The 18,613-nt window shown below is 31.8% G+C and overlaps 1 protein-coding gene across 1 annotated transcript in view; it reads left to right on the top strand.

Annotated features, from left to right (window-relative positions):
* LOC123656154 overlaps positions 1-17,994 on the top strand; it is a 135,028-nt gene extending 117,034 nt beyond the window's left edge. The window contains exons 10-15 of the mRNA XM_045591861.1: positions 3,856-3,920; positions 6,251-6,407; positions 9,181-9,438; positions 11,201-11,405; positions 17,034-17,245; positions 17,630-17,994. Coding sequence (XP_045447817.1) covers positions 3,856-3,920; positions 6,251-6,407; positions 9,181-9,438; positions 11,201-11,405; positions 17,034-17,245; positions 17,630-17,904 — 1,172 coding nt within the window. The 3' untranslated portion in view covers positions 17,905-17,994. The remainder of the gene's footprint in view (positions 1-3,855; positions 3,921-6,250; positions 6,408-9,180; positions 9,439-11,200; positions 11,406-17,033; positions 17,246-17,629) is intronic.
* Positions 17,995-18,613: the final 619 nt, after the last annotated feature.

Genomic DNA, 18,613 nt, shown 5'->3' on the forward strand with positions numbered 1-18,613 from the left:
TAAGTATAGTCATTTTTTTTCTTCGTGTTTGTCTGAATTGATCAAATTTTATATCAATATTGTTATCGCAACCGTCTTTCCAAAGAGCGGAATCTATTTTATAAATGAAACGAGTATTACCAATATTTCTTAGGATTATAAGAAGATTTGCTCAGCTCAGCAGGACTAATGTACTTAACATACAATATAAAACAAATCATATTTCATATTTAGATGTCCTTCTTGACGATATATCTATCGTTTAACTTACACTTAAATATTCAGTAAAAGTTTGTACCGCCTTTGTAAAATTGGCTTTCGATTTGCCAGCGAATTTCTCTTTAAACTTTAACAAAATTGTACTAATATCTTAGAATACTGATTGACTTTCGTTTCTTTGAATAAATCTGTAGTGTATAAAATTACTTAAATAATATTATAAGGAAAAGTACACGTGTAATGCAATAACAGAGATGCGGGAAGGTGATTGGATATATTATGTTTATGTTAACATCTACTACAGAAATCACAAATTAATTGTACACCTAAAGACATCTACTTAAGACTCTATCATTTAAAAAATAAAGTATACAATCGTTCAGCAGATTAGTTTTGAAATGCAAAAATTAAGTTTTATGAAATAAGATGATTTATAAAAACCATTTTATAATAGACCATATTGTAGTTAAGTAAGATTCAAAATTATTTGTAGAAAGTATGATTTTAAGTCAGTTGTGATCGGTTTATGCGTGTGAACGGACGGTGAGCAACTTATTACGTAATAATTACGTCACTACTGTGAAAGATGACCTATGACACGAACATAGTGATGAGATGAATAATCGTAACGATATACCAATAAAAAATTTGTACATTTTTTGCATGGCTTATGTAATAATTAATTATTTAAGTAACGTCGATACAGAACATCGTCGTAGAAAATTTTATTATAAAATTATTATAGTTATTTTCATCTTTAAGATATTTTAAGCTATATTTTGATAAAAATAGCTTTTTTGTCTGAATATTGTAGTTATTAAATACTTTTAAGGATAATAATTTAATACATGTTACATAAGTAAGTAGTCCTATGCAAGTTATTATATAGCTACATAATATTTCAAAGACTGGACATCTTTAAAGTCCTACTTGACTACTTGTTGAGATGCTTTCCTATGAATATTAATATTTAATTAATTAAATAATTTAGTTCCTCACTGCGTGAGCGTACTGCTGTAACAAATACACTATGCCCTAATACTATCGATACGCATATCGCCATAAGTGCTACTATATACTGTAGTTGTCATAAAAGTCCAACACTTTTGGAGTCAACTTATTTCTAATCGATATAATTTTAACCAATGCCTGAACATCACTTAATTCTCAGTTACGTATTATACTGGCTAGTGACGGGGTGCCCTCAATGTAGCAACAGTTCTAATCCTTTCGTGATGAGATTTTTTTACGATACAGCTATAAAGCGTCTGTCTTAATATTTTGATTATTTCATTGAAATGTGAGAACTCGTGACATAAATTAAATAAGTTTTATTGTTTTCATAAAATTACAATTATTATGTCATGGGATTTCCACAAGTAAAATGTATTTTTTAATTTATATTTATATACGATATATCTCATTATCATCATCATCATCACTTCAACCTATCGCAGTCCACTGCTGGACATAGGCTTCCACAAGTTCGCGCCAAAAATAGCGTGAACTCATATGTTTTGCCCATAGTCACCACGCTGGCCAGGCAGGTTGGTGACCGCAGGGCTGGCTTTGTACGATATATCTATAACAAAAAAATGTATCAAATATTTTATATAAAACAAAAAATAACCTTTCCGTTTCTGATTTAACTTTATAATTAGCAATTATTTGATATTTCGAGATGCTATTACGAAAAGGTAGCGCCATCTATGATCCCTATGCGGAATTGAGGACAGGTCATCATAGACGTCTCATGTCCGAAAATGCCTCAACGCCTTGCACTCTCGCTTGATAAGTACAATTGAACCATAATTAAATAAATAGCGCAGCTATCTAAATACAGAGTCAACCTCGGAATGAATCTGAATAAGCTAAAATTTGAATAAACCATTTCGATAATGAAAGGGTTCTCTCAAAGAATCATAAGGTTACACGTGAGCGTCCGAGCGTCGATATTCAAGGTTTAAAACACTTAAACAAACTTTCAGTTTATTACGTTTCATTCTGAGATGAAATTCTATTCATCCGATATCAAGTGAATAATCTAAAAATAAAATAAAGAAATCAATATAGTCATTCGATCGAGAGTTTTCAACATTCAACTTAACGCCAAAATGGCGACTAGCCGAATATATTTATAAATGTCACAATGCTTAAAATACAAAACAAAAGAGTTTTTTTTTTAATAATTTTATCCATCGCTGTTATAATAACAAATTTTATTTTTCCTTCTTTTTCTACTTTACAAAATTAATAGAAAAAAATATAATTTAAATAATGACTTGAAGAACATATATAGATGGAGTAACTCCTACGGATTAAACATAAATCCCTCAAAATGTCAAGTCATTATTATCGGTAGTCCTAAACTTGTGTGTCGAATAGATTGGTCACTTATACCACCAGTCGTTTATAACAACGCCGTAATCAGTTACAGCGACACAGTCAAAAACCTCGGAATTATCTTCGACAGATATCTTTCTTGGGCACCTCAGCTGAGTGAGATGAGCCGTAAACTATTTGCAGCTATCGGATCACTACGACGACTGCAATATTTCCTCCCTTTGCCTACCAAAATTACATTAGCACAGTCACTCCTTCTACCAATTCTTGACTATGCTGACACTTGCTATCCTGATCTTAAAGAGGAGCAATTAAATAAGCTTGAGCGCCTTCAAAATCTTTGCATACGGTTCATATTTGGTCTTCGCAAATATGACCACGTTTCCGAATTTCGCAGTTGTCTCAAGTGGCTTCCGATTCGCTTTCGCAGGAATACTCACATACTCTCGCTACTATATTGTATACTTTTTCATTCTGATACACCTCTGTACCTTAAGGAGCGTTTCAAGTATCTTTGTAATACACACGAACGCACCCTTAGATCTGAGTCTACTTTGATGCTCGAAACCCCAGCTCACACTACTTCTTTTTACTCCAATTCCTTTTCAGTTAAAGCTGTTCAACTTTGGAACGCTCTACCTCTTCCTATAAAACAAGCCCAATCCCTGTCTTGCTTTAAAAAATACCTCAAGGCGCACTATTTGTCACTTAGTACGTCATAATTGTTTTTATCTCTGCATAACATATTGTAGGAGTATCGCTTCACTTGTATTTTGTATTCTATGCTATTATTCATATTATATGTATTTCGTTTATATGTAGGTATAGTATTTTTATGCGTATGTATATATATGTGTATGTATGTCTGTGTATATATATATGTGTGTATGTGTGTATATGTATATATATATATATATATGTGTATATGTTTGTATGTATGTATCTATGTATGTATGTATGTATTGTGCTGTATATGTATGTGTATTTGTACTCGATAGTTGATATTGTTCTAGGTGACACTAATTGTCACTTCTCTGCATACACTTCCCTACCGCTTTTTCACTACGCTGTGTCCTATATGCCCAAAGGTTGTCTGGAAGAGATCGCTACTCTAGCGATAAGACCGCCTTTGTACACTGTTTTATTTTTATTTTTTTTATTTGTAATATGTTATTGTGTTGATTGTTGTTGTGTACAATAAAGAGTATCTATCTATCTATCTATCTATCTAATAGAAAAAAATATATTCTATACATTAAGAATAAATGTTTAATAAAATAGGTATTATAATAAAAATATATTTTATCAACAGAGACAGTGAACTACCATGTCGAGGTCAGATGGAAGAAAGCCCGCTCTATGTACATAAGGAATTTGAGGTAACTTTTGTATATAAGAAAGATCGCTTATAGATCGCATGTTATAAATGAAGATCTTGTATATGTATAAAGTTTTTTTGACAAGGAAATATTTATAAAATAATGAATAACGAAATAAAATAAATACGACACGTCAATTCTAACGGCCATCGGTCCTACGACACAAGCGACCAGACCACTACCACTTCAACTCACTAATTCTGTGGGCTATGTCCGTTATTTTCGTTCTCTCACGAGTAGTCTCATTTCTAATCATATCTTTGAGAGAAACCCCAAGCATAGCCCGTTTCATTGCATGTCGAGCGACTTTTAACTTGTGGACCAGTCCCTTCCCAGTTAACTCAGCAGGACGAATTGCTCGAACATTTTTTATGTCTTAAGCATTAAGTATACGTAATTTCCTTATATTAAAGTAAATAATAAAGTATCTCATTTTCATCAATATTACTCAGACGCGATAAAATTGGATAAGTTTTACGCGTATTGAACGTGAAATTGGATGTTGGAACTGTCAGAAACATTCGCATTATATTAAATTAATCTCATTTTGATTTCGAACAAAACATGAGTCAAAAGCACGATAACACTTATTACTTCCAGATCGTGCGTCAAAGTTTTAATGAAATGAATATAATCGTAATTTAGAAAAAAAAAAACTTTTATCGTCTCTTTAATATATAAATATCTTATAACTTACACACACGGTTGTCTGTTCCTAAAGTAAGCAACTTAATGCTTGTGTTATAGATAACAGCCGACTGTTATAAGAAAATATTTTTTAAAATATCATAGAAATAATACATCTGTAATTTCCAATATTACACCTTAAATTAGGCGTGAATTGAACCCGCGACCCGCGGAAAAAAAAGTAGTTATTTTGTAGGATTTTTGTTTTGTTTTTTTTTTTATTTTTTTTTTTATTTTTTATTCATATTATATTATTCTGAATATACTTTTGTTTTTCTTATGGTACCATCCCTTTCATATCTGTAACATTCTCGTTGTGTTTTTGTAGTTGTTCACATATAGGAGTTGAGTTTAACTTTTATAGTCATTTGTTTATTGTTTCTCTTTTTTGTCTGGTAGCGGTGTTTCTATACATTATATATGTAGTATTAAATTGTGTATATAATTTTTGTTATAGAATATATCTTAAGATACATCTTCTTTAAAATTAATTTTATTTCGACTTGCTGATTTAAATTGATTCCTTTAAAAACAACAAAAAGCTCTTGTTCATTATAGCGCGATCGTCCTTTCGGGTTTCTCTTCCTTTAATTTATTTTTAACAAACTTTTTTTGTACTGTTGATGTTAGAAAAAAAAACAATGCGGAAGAAGCCGGGTGAAAGCCAAGTTAAAGAAGCTCTTTAAATCCACCCTTTATTCATAAACATGTTTTACAATTCGAATGGAATCCTTCAAAGTTTTAATAAATGAAATTCCCAGACTATTTATTCATTATAAAGCCTTACAAATTTTCCTATTTAGATTTAACGAAGCTCGTGTCATGTAAAGTAATATTAATAAAAAATTTATTATTAAACATTTTCATTTGCGAACTAGGTTTTTCTTTTCTTCCAGTCGAACTAATCGTAGTAAGATAATATTAAAGGTAAAGTACGCCTAGTAACAATAAAAAGCCTTAACTTATCTCCTTCGATTCGTTTATGGTTTAGTTAAGTTCTTGAGAAAGTTAATTTTATCTTAACTTAATTTCATCTACTACGCGTAAATTCTATAACAGACGATACCAAAAGGGTCGAAATACATAACTCAATATAGCAAATACTTGTGTAAAAAATCTAATATAATCACTCAAACTAGATAGATGAAATATATATTGCGGTCAGTTTCATTTGCCTTCATTGTGCTTTTATCGTTCGCTCTATGTGGTAGGTATATTGTTTACGGCCTGTACCTATATTTTTACTATAAGCTTATTTAAGTTAAAAAAAGTTTGAAATTTAGTTTGTAATCTAGAGACAAAATAATATAAATACATAAATAATAAACGCTTCACGCTCAACGGCCACAACACACTCACACACACAACTTTGTGGGGTCCGGAAACACACAAACTCACAAGCACAAACGACCAGACCACGAAAAACATCTACATGGGCAATAAAAATGTTTGTCATGTGCGGGGATCGAACCCGCAACTGCTGTGACCGCTGCGCCAAAACGTCGTCGAATCCCTAAAAAAAAACTCTTTCTAATTACTTCAATTTAATTGGTTTAATAGTTTTTATTAGTACCAAAGATAATATAATAATTGTCATGTAGAACTCTTTCAAAATACTAACATATAAAATGTTATCTATACAGCCAGATGATTACACTGGCTTTGATCAGTGGGAGGTGAGTCGCTCCCGGGTGCATCTTGGTGCGCTTATCGGCAGCGGCGCCTTCGGACGAGTCCACGCCGCTCAGCTCGACATGACTGGAGGTGAAACAATCACAGTGGCCGCTAAAATGTTATCTGGTAAATATTATTCTGTTTATATTGCACGGATGTAGCAATCGAACGTAAAGCGAGTTTTACGTTATCTAATTTTTAGAAGTAGCTAACATTAGAGTATGATGGATCAATATTTTCTTTCGGTTCTCTCGTTCTCTTCGAACAAAAAATTGTTTTTGTAATTATTTTACGTTAGTTTTCTTTGAGAATTTGATACTGGGTGTAGTAGAGTATAGTATTATTGTAGAAGTATCAATAATATTAAGAATTTCAATCAATCAATCAATCATTGGCCTTAATCCGTCTATTGCAGACGATTTAGACAGTATCAGAAAGACACTGTGTTGCCTAGGACACTCTTCAGGAAAACACAGAGTTACCTAAGCTCTGCGTCACCCTCTCGACCTCACTGGCTAGGCCCACAGAACCGGCTGCAGAAGTATTTCGCATTTTAGAGCTATGCCACGAATGCTTGACGGAGACCCCATTTCGGGTTTCAAATGAAGTTTTCCTTCTCCAGGACCCTGATGATTTTGAGCCAGGTTTATCCCTCGGTCGCCTTTTACGACCCCCACGGGAAGAAAGGGGGTGGTGCTATTCTACTCGGCCGACACCACAGGGCAAATTTATTATATTATATTAAAAATTTATTCATACGTTTTTCAAATTAATTTCGAATGTTTCAAAAATCCTGAAACCTAGGCTATCGAGATTTAATTACACTTACTACTTATACTATTAATTTTATAATTAATAAAATATATAAAAAATATCTCGTTACATTACCGAGAGAACAAGGTCGCGTACGAAATTTTTGCTGTAATTAAACTGTTGCTAACCGAAATGTAATTAGTGCTGAAGGATCTGTTACACAAATGAAATATTTAGATTGAAAATTAATAAATAAACTCAAATTTACAATGTTGAAAGATTTAGTATTACTAGCATTTAAAATTTTAACAAGTTCAATATGTTCGTATAATAATAGATGGCATGAGCTATTTGTTGTGATCAGATTTCGAAGAGTCAAAGGTCGAAAGAAATGTCTTCAAAATTCGAAAATTTCAGAATTTGTGAAATCGATAACTGAAGAAGACCAGAATTTTAAATCAAGAAATCGAGAATATCGGCGAACGCAATTAAGAACATAGTTAAGTAATTAGGAAAGTCATTTGTTTACCGCTATTTAGGTACTTACACCACGACAAAACGTATATTTTCAACACGGAGTCAATGCTTAATGAATTTCGCTTGTACAATTAGAATTACATAAAGATGTCTAGGAAATGAAAGTGTAATACTAATAGTACCTAGTCTCACAGCACAGTGCAATTGTTACATTCCAGTTTTAGAGTTTATTTTATTCACATTGTCTTTATTTGTTATCTATATATATAAAAAATTTCGTGTCACGATGTTTGTTCTAGATAAACTCCGAAGCTATTGAACCTATTTTCATCAAATTTTGTAAACATCTGTAATTTGATCCAACTTGGGACATAGGGTAGTTATTTTTAACCTTAATTGGAACAGGTAGGTGGCGCTGCTATCGGTATGTAAGCAATCAAAATTGGTAGCTGTTTTCCGTGCAGGGTAACGTCTGCCGAGTCCACTAGTTTCTATTTGAATATAGAGACGATAATTATGCAGTCGCTTCACCTCCAGACTTTTACTGATATTTGCCAAAAATAACGGTCATTAGCTACCTAACTATTAAGTCGGAAGGTGAAAGCAGAATAATCTAGAAAACGCAAGCTATTGATACAATAGGTACTATAAAAAACAACGCTTTGTATTTTCAGTAAAATCGTTATATCCCAAAGTATACTTCAAACGGAAAAATTAAAACACTTAGAAGATTTTATCTAAAATTTGTTATACGTATTCCCTTTTCTTCGCTAATTTATTTAGGTATTTAATTTATAAATTAAAAAATAATTTTCGTAAGAGAGAATAATTAAATAGTATATAATTACAAATTTTAATAATAGTTACGTTCATTTTCAATATAAATTATTTATACAGAAATTTAAGATTGGTGGTTCTCTTAATAGTTCACAATATCAAACTCGTATTAAAATATATAAAAACATACGTTCATCTCGTTAGTAAGTCTATTTTTTAAATTTTCATTATTAAATATTTAATAATTTATTTACTTGTTTGTGTGTACGGATGAATAAATCGTAAGAGATATATATATATTATAAAACTGAGCTGCTATAAATGTATATAATAATACCAGCTGACTTGGCAAACTTCGTACCGCCATATATATTTTTTTAATTTTGCAATAAAAATATCGCAGTCATCTAGTCATCGAAATAAAATATAACCTATATTTTAATTTGGACAAAGTTACAAATCTGTGCAAAATTTCATTGAAATCGCTCTAGTAGTTTTGAAAATTAGCCCGGACAAACAATTTTTATATAAGTATATATGTATAGATAGGTAGCTGTTTTAATTTTGTCAAATTTTTAATTAATTTAATTTATTACGTCGTAATGTAGAGTAAATTGGGCAAGGCTAAAAGTGGGGCAACTTAAAAATGGTTGAAAAGAAGCATATATCAACAACAAAAAAAATATCGATCTGTACACTCATCAATACACGCAGTATTTGCAAAAAGCTGATATTGGTACAAAAAAATAACTGTTCTGTCGGACAAAATGTTATAACATTTGAGTGGCTTTTAAAACAATGACAGAAGAATTGTACTTAGAGAATTATTTTCACTTTTATTTTGGACTAAAAGAATAAAGCTTTTATTAAATTAATTATTTTACGTTTACAGACAATGCTTCAGAGGAGGAAATACAAGATTTCCTTCGTGAGATAGCTATGTTAAAGCACGTTGGCTCTCACAAACACGTAATCAGACTGATAGCGTGTTGCACTAGAAGGGTACCACTAATAGCGTTATTGGAACATGCTCCGAGAGGAGACCTGCTTACTCTACTACGAGCTGCGAGAGGAAGGAGAAATATTGATGAGCAGAAGTCAAATGCAAGTGCTCCAGAACGCGGAGTTAACCGACCGTCAGAAGCGGACAGTATGTATTGCTTGGTGACATTAAAATATTTAATTTGTATATTAATAAAGATTATTAATAAATAATTAAAATAAAACCCACCTTCTTAATTATTAAATTTTATGCAGAAAATGTCTTACATTATTTTGAAAGCTGATACTTTGTCAAACTGCTGGATCGATTTTTATTAAATATAGCTAAAAACCACCACAAGTAAATTCGCTTTAACATAAAAAAGGCACATCCAAAGCTGTCAATACATTTGAGAGCTACGATGCTGCAGAGAGGAATTGTCGTTAAACTTATAACACTCCCCTTTTTGCGAAAAACTGGAGCGTCAAATGAAAAATTATGAAGCTTACCAAATTAATTTTTTTGATTCCGTTTATTTCTTGAACTGAAAACTGTTTTTAATGTTATCGCTTCTAAATACTAATTCATATGACTACAAGCAATACCCGTGTGAATAATTCGCACTAAATAAGTAAAAAATTTACCGACCGTCAATCATGTGGACATTCTTTCAAATTTAAAGGCATCATACCTATATATTATTTTAATAATTTATTAATTTACAAAAACAAAAGCAATAATATTTTTTTTACTTATTAATAGCGGCAGAGCAAGCAATTATCTATAAAATTATATATTATTTATGTGGATTTACTGTGAGGTTTTTTCTAATAATTGTGTTTGCTCGCAAACGACAAAAAAACCGACTTCAATTACATCGACGAGTAAATAGTCAAGTAACTACGCGTTATCAAAGATTACTCAAAAAGTTGTTATCAGATCTCGATAAAATTTATATGTGACCACATGATAAACATCAGCTTTCGATTAAATCAAAAATTATCAAAATCGGTATACCCAGTAAAAAGTTATTGCGGATTTTCAAAAGTTTCCCTCGATTTCTCTGGGATCCCATCATCAGATCCTGGTTTCCTTATCATGGTACCAAACTAGGGATGTCCTCTTTCCAACAAAAAAAGAATTATCAAAATCGGTACATCCAGTAGAAAGTTATGCGGTATAATACAACGTAGGTCGACGAAAAAAGCGTCAAGTAAAAACGCATTATTAGATATAACTCAAAAGTAGTTGTTAGATCTCAAATAAATTTAAATGGGACCAATCGGCACACACCACCTTTCGATTAAGACAAAATTTGTCGAAATCGGTCCACCCGGTCAAAAGTTCTGATGTAACATACATTAAAAAAAAAAAAAAAAAAAATACAGTCGAATTGAGAACCTCCTCCTTTTTTGGAAGTCGATTAAAAAGGGAGGCAAACATCTTAACCTTAGCGTGTTAATGTATAATTATGATATGACGATACAATTTTATATCGATGTCTACTCGTACGATTGTTTAAAGTAAAATACCCTTGATTAAGTTTTTGCAAATAAATTATTCTAGGGGCTGGTTTTTTTTTTCTGATGATTAGCAAACTTAAAGCCTAAAGTTTTAAGCAATAATCAGTTGTTACTACGAACTTCAGGAGATTTACAAATTCAAAAAATCGGAAAATAAAACTTATAAATATACATTTATTATTTTTGTAACAAATTGTTTTGTACCGTTAGATATTTCTTTTCAAATTAAGTCATCATTTATTTTTGAAATAAAAATTATGAGGATCTGATTCATCACGACATAAATTCGACGTAAATACGACTATAACATCGAAAATCGATTTTGGACATTTTATATCATGTATACTTTACGCTATAAAAATTCAAATCAAACACGCCTAATTGGGTTATTGCTATTTTATTCTCAGCGGAGTACACAAACTTGAGCGATTCGGATCCGCCCATGTACGGTAATTCGAATGGAAAGTTATACATTGATGCTCCTCAACCAAAAAACAAGGACCATTACGTTGCTGAACCAGCATTGCAGCTTGACAGCGCAACTATGCGCGACTATGCGCTACAAATTGCTCTGGGCATGCAGCACTTAGAAGAACGCGGAATCACACATAGGTGAGTGCTTAATATATCATAAAATGGTACAAAAAGTTGAAATCTCCAAAAATGAACACCGCTTAACTTAGCAATTATAGATTTTTTTTTAATCTTTTTATATATCTGAGAATAATTCTATGTAATCTCCTATGAGTAGGTTACTCGTCATTTTTAACCGAGGAAAAAATGCAGGAGGTTCTCAATTCGACGAGTATATTTTTTTATATATACGCTCAGCTTTTTACAGAGTAATCTGATTTTGATAACTCTTTTTTTTTATTGGTTAGGGTTATACCCTAAAGCTAGTAATATATAAATTTGAAAAAATATTCGTACCCAAAAAGGCGGGAAAATAGGGATGACTTATTTATTGTTCACCACCGATTTAAATCCTGAGCAATGTATTTTTCAGTCATTATTAGATTCTTCTAAGTATCCCCATCCTACCCACACCACAAAAAATTATAAAATAAAAACTTTTTGACAATAAATGTGAGTATACCTAAGAAATTTCGAGTCAGCGCCAAATAATCTATGAGCAAAGATAACTAGATTACCTTAAATTTAAAGAAATAACCAATACAAATCAAATTAACAATACAACGTAAAATCTCTAGCGATAAACATTAACATTCGAAAAGACGCTTACCGATCCTTTCCACCAAAGTGTGTCTTTTTCAGGTTGCTGTCTCGCTGACATTATCTTCGTGAACGCTCGGCGTTTTCAGGCAGCACGCGACACTCTTAATAATAAATTAATTCGCATGTTTTGCGCCGACTAAAAATTACTTAGGTATACTAACATTAGTTTAGGAACTTAGTTAATAAGGTAAAATAAAATTCGTTTATTGTTTATTGCTTCTCAGTTTTTTCCGCGGTTTAACTTTTTTTTTTTGTTGAAAAGTTTTTATCATCTTATTCGTTGAAATCAAAACATTTCAATACAGAAATTAAACCGATAAATTAATTAGAAACGACAGAAGTAATATTATTCAAATCAATAATTGACTTATGAATCTGTGAACGACCCTCGAACGATCTTTACCTTGAGAGAAGACCGAGAATTTGACGATGTATTCTAAGAAATTTCTCGGTACGATTTCCTGGTTTTCCCGAAGTAAATATTTGATTTTGCTTTAAACAAAATCATATTAAGCGAACGAAGAAAAAGGTCTCCTTTAATCCTCCTACTGCCATGAAAGATATGTTGTAATGGCTGGCCTTCGCTGTTTTACTCGCTCTGAGCCTTTATATTAGTATATGTATATTTGTATAGGCTATCTCGTTTAAAAATAATATAAATATCTAATCATTACTAAGGTGAACCTAACAACTGCAATTTTTATAAATAACAACAAACAAACAAAATAGTTCTTTTAAAAACATAGATAGAGTCTAATAAAATTAAAGTTAAGAGTATGTACATAATATATATATCTGCTTGTAAAATAATAAAAGTAGACTTTTAGTTATTTTTTCAGTTATTAACTTATACTTTTCTTATCTGCTTTTTAGGATTTACATAAACAGCATTTCGGAGATATGGTTCACGGGTGATATCACGTTATAGGCCGATGATATATGCTTGTTTTACTCAAGAAGATCAATAAATGACCTTATAGCCACAAGCACAAAATATTTAGACTTTCTAAACGTAACACACATTATGTCCAGTCTAGTCCAATTTTCTTAACATAAATATACCAAAAACGAATTACTTGATGCACCAAAAAATAAAAATATCGAAAACCATTAACGATAATAATATTTCATTAAACAAAGTAGAACAAGAAAAATATTTAGGCTTATTTTTAGATAGTAAATTGACATGACAACCTCACATTCAGAGAATTAAAACTAAAATAACTTAACTTATGGGGATGTTGTATGGAATTGTCAGATTATCACCATAAAGTGTCCGATATACTATATACAACTGCCTAGTAAAGCCCCATTTTAATTACCTAAAATAATTCTGGGAAACTACAGCTAAATTAAACTTATCATTACTTCAAATGTCACAAAATAAATTTTCAAAAGTAGATTTTAACTACGTCTACATGACACCTTCAAATAAACTTCACGAAGAACTTAAAATAATGAAAATATGTCAACTCTATAAATATTGTCAACTATCTATTTATAACTATATTACATTATATATACCTACGTCTGCATACTCAGAAAATTTAAAATAAAGTTTCGCAAACAACTTTCATACGAGAAAAAGCCTAAACTTCATAAAATGATGAAAATTCGAAGACATTGATTTATACGGTAAAAGAACAAAAATATAAGAAAGTTCCAAAACGTATAATAGGCCACCTAATCATACTTCTAAAAGAATCAAAATCCCTTTTTACATTTAGAAAACTATGAAAATATCATGTACTTAATACGTAGACCGTTAACTATGCTTACAAGCGTTCTGAGCCACTTATAGTTCGTTCATAAACGCCAATAATTATTTGCATTGTAATTTATCTTCTAGAACGTACTATTTGGTGATGTATTTTACTTATACCCTCAATCACTTTTTTTCTTGAGTTATGTTATTTTATAGGTGCCCACCGTTGTACAAGTATATTATAGTTATTAATATTATTATTATTTATTAGTTCTATATCAACTTTAGTTTACATTACATTTCCCATCTAAGTTAATTTGATTCTAATGAGAAACGTAGACTCTCAAACCGTAAACATAGCACAAGATAATGCGCCTGTTGAAATTTAAAAGCAATCATAATCGATACCATTATAAACTGAAAGATTCGTTTGTATGTCGTCGCTACTACAAAACTACAATATCAGGATGGAGCAAAGTCTATAAAATAAATCGTACTAAGACTCATAGGACTAATATAAAGACCGAAAATATAAATGTGAACCCGAAGAAACGTACATGAGACGCCCTTTTCATTAGTCATTACATAAACAATTAAATATACAATACACGCATGCATAGCAATTGTAAATAGCATATTATATAAATTATTTATGTATCTATTTATTGTTCAATACAAAAGACTGGAAATATCTTAAAAATACTCGTCCAAAAAGCACTCCAGCTATTTAGCTTGTTAATAGAGGTTGCTACGCAACGGTTGCTAAGCATCGAATTCGGCAATTCAAAAACCTTATTTTTAGAATTTGAAGAAAAAACAAACTAATACCCTTGAATTAAGGTTACAAATCGCATGTAAGATATTCAAATAATTTGAAAATGTTTTGCGGTCGAGACCTTTAACTGAAATATTGTGATACTACCTCAAATATTGATTTGATATACCTTTTTTAATGAAATACTGACAAAATATACAGTAGCTAGTAACAGATGTCGAATTAGAATTATCGATTAACAAACAGGCCGGACAGAAAGTCCACACCTACAATGCTGAGGCAAACATTTATTGTCTTTTACCATCTAAATGTTGATCGACCAAACAAGCGAAATTTTATGTTTTGTTAAACTAAGCCTTAGTTGAAAACCTTTAGGGAAAATGAAATAAACCTTAATGAAATTACTGTCTCCCGTAGACAGTAGAAGACGTATTTTCAGTAAAATATTAATGAATAAATAATAATTAATCAAACAAGTTAAACAGATGTTACTTTCAGCAAACTTGTCGTTCGAATTAATTAAATCCTAAAGTCGAGAATACCACCATAATAATGTCATAGAAAGTTTACAATCGTAGCTCCTGTATACTCTATATTCTTTATTGTGAAAAGTAGCAGACTGGGGCAATCAACAAAGCTTTGCTCGATCATTCGTTATTCTTACCCTAGCAATATTTCTTTGCCAGGTATCACGACGATGTCATAAAACGAGCTATATATAGGTCCACTCTTTAACTGAGGTAGGGCACAGCAGGAATTTCCTGCTCAAAATATGGAGCAGCCCGACTGGGGTAGTACCTCGACCTTACAGAAGATCACAGCAAAATAATACTGTTTTCAAGCAGTATTATGTTCCTGTTGGTGAGTAAGGTGACCAGAGCTCCTGGGGGATTGGGGATTGGGTCGGTAACGCGCTTGTGATACTTCTGGTGTTGCAGGCGTCTATAAGCTACGGTAATCGCTTACCATCAGGTGAGCCGTACGCTTGTTTGCCGACCTAGTGACATAAAAAAAAAACCATACATAAGTAGCATGACGTCACGTACTTTGCAATTTTAGATCTGTAATTATTTATTAGATGAATTTTTATGTTTTTTGTCATAAGTTTTGGTATAATTTTTATTTCCATTTAACTAATAATAAGATATTTTGAAATAAGATGTCACAAAATATTGGACACCTTCACATAATGTCACACTTCAACTCCCTAACCCCCCTCCTCCCTTTAATATTAATTATGATGATAATACTTATTTTGTACGTGGAAGGATCTTACGGAACGATAAAATAAAAAATACTCAGAAAATTAAAAAAAATTGTCAAAAAACGTAACAATTTTATTCAAACTCCACGAATTTAATATTCCGCACGACGCGACGTTGAACAAAAGTGATGTAACAATCAGAGCTCATAATACATATATACTTATTGGCACTTTCTATGCATATTGTCTAGCATCTGAACTAGGTCTAGTCTGTATTCGGCCGGCCGGACGACACGACCCCACACGTCTGAGGGGTGGCCTTGTTGTGAGCGAGGCCACCCTACCGTTGTTGCGGGGCCCGGAGTCTTTGTTCGGGCCTACCGCTGGGGCGAGGTGGCGAATGCTGGCTCGACCCAATCTTGCCTCACCCAGGCGGACGACTGCTCACACGTGGTGGTTTTTTAGTCAGTAGGAGTCTGACATAACTCTCTGGCGCCCCCGCGCCGGAGGGTATCCATGATGAATTTTCCCCACGTAAAAAAAATGGCCTAGTCTGTATCTCAGACGGTGTCTCTTCCGATTATTGCGAAAAAGACTAAAAAAGTATACGTGTATGTATTTTTATAAAATAATACATTACAAATTTTTAAGTTTTATTCATAAATTATTATTTATTGTCGTTAAAGTAATGAATGGTGTTTTGATTATTTTTAGAATAATACCTTTCGCTTAATGCTTAACTATATGGTTATTATTACCAACAGTTAAATAGGTAAACTACTTTGACAGCAGCTGCTACAAACATAGAATATGCTATTATTAAGATTATTTGCTCTCCCAAAACCCTCACACCCAGGTGCCGCTAACCCCAGACAAAAACTGTTTTAGAGTAGTTGGGGTTAGAAAATAAAAATAATGGGTATAATCGGTATAATTTTAAATTCAATTACTTATACTATTCAGTATCGACAAACAATAGTAGTAAATACGAGCTGAGAATTTGAGATTGAAATTATTTTCCACGCTGGAAATCATTTGTATTAATCTTGTACCCAATGATTATAGCGTGAAATTTTACGATCGTGGTAATATGGACATATTTCAATTGACGTACTTGTATAGTATCGGATTAAGCGCCGCCCGTCTGCTACACATAGAAAGGGTTTTTACACACTGAATTCATCAATAAAATTGTACGATATTGATCAAAGTAAATATTGAAACCTTCTAAAATTTTATAATGGCAAAAATATGATAGGTACTGGCTATAACTCAAAGGTTGTTTTAACTATGGTTATGTTGTAATTTTTTACATTTCAGGGATCTTGCAGCCAGAAATATCCTAGTCGACGGTGCTGGGGTGCTGAAGGTTGCGGATTTCGGACTGTCGAGATCAGGAGTATACGTTCACACTCGACAGCGCCCTGTGCCATTGAGATGGCTTGCTCCAGAGGCTATTTACAACGCAAAGTATTGCAGTGCAAGTGACGTTTGGGCTTTCGCTGTTCTTCTTTGGGAGATCGCTACTTTGGGTAGGTACAATTATACTTAAGTAGGTATTTTTATATATATTATATTCTTATTTTTCGTATAAGTATACGCCCAGAGTGTCAGATAACCTCAAATTACATACTCATTACTAACGCAACTCTGTGCCCTGTGGATATATATTTAAAATTTAGACGTATCTCTTTCGATAATATTAATAATAAAACAAAAGAAACATTTAATATAGAGACAAAAATGTAATTAAATTTCGTAAAGCTCAATTGAATATTAATTTTTAATTACACTCTAAGGTAAGGCTTTTAACGTGATAACAATTAATAAAAAAAAATACGAAACGTTGTGATAATTTAATGTAAGCACTAATAATTTCATAGAGAATCTTACAACGATTTCACTTTTAATTACAGGTGGCTTCCCGTACGCTGAATTAAGCAACCAAGCAGTGCCCCATTTTTTAACTGAAGGGGGTCGTCTACCGAAGCCAGCGCGAGCTTCTCCACGACTCTATCAACTCATGACCGAATGTTGGTCAGAAAACCCCCAAGACAGGCCAACATTTGCCGAAATCGTGGACAAACTGACTGTCCAACAACAGTTGTATGTGGATCTCGATTGCGTTTTTCCTCCAACCGAGGACAACTTCACAACCCTTAGCGATTACAACTTCAACCAAACCGACTGATGTATTGTTCGGTGTCCTACTTAAAGACTGAATATTTTTATTGTTGTTATTATTCCCATTGTTTTACGTAATAAATGTACGTAAATAATAGTATCTTTTATCCATTTACATGAAACAAAATAGCATATAAAGAGGTCTTATAGTAAAAACAAATTTAAGTTACAAATGTCTACGAAAAATATTACTAAGAAAAACTATATCGATAAATGAATGCTAGAACATGTACATACAATAATTCTAATGGCCACAAATGAACTGAACTATTAACCAATTAAAATACATACGCTTATAAAAAAATATTTAAAAAAAATATACAACTTATCACTTACTAGAATTTAATATTAAAATGAAGTTTTATTTGTAATTTTTACGAGTGTCGTTGGTAATAAAAGTAACGGTCAATTACATATTTCTTAGATTGGATAAAATAAATCAGTCATAATTAAAATGCCTCACTTAATATTTGTACACAACGATGTACAATATAAGCACATTTTTGATTATCAATAATAATTTTAAAAAGTAAGTATATTTATTTATTCATATTTTTTTTTTTGTTTAATAATGAATAAAACATAAATCTAATCTAAAATCATGATGCACTCAAACTTTAAGATTTGTGTTTCGTTAGACAGTCTGTTTATACGGAAAATTATAGGCTATATCACATATAAGCATAAATGTCAATCAGTTTGATTACTAACGAATG

The sequence above is a fragment of the Melitaea cinxia genome, chromosome 9 (assembly GCF_905220565.1).
Source record: "Melitaea cinxia chromosome 9, ilMelCinx1.1, whole genome shotgun sequence".
NCBI classification, from domain to species: domain Eukaryota; kingdom Metazoa; phylum Arthropoda; class Insecta; order Lepidoptera; family Nymphalidae; genus Melitaea; species Melitaea cinxia.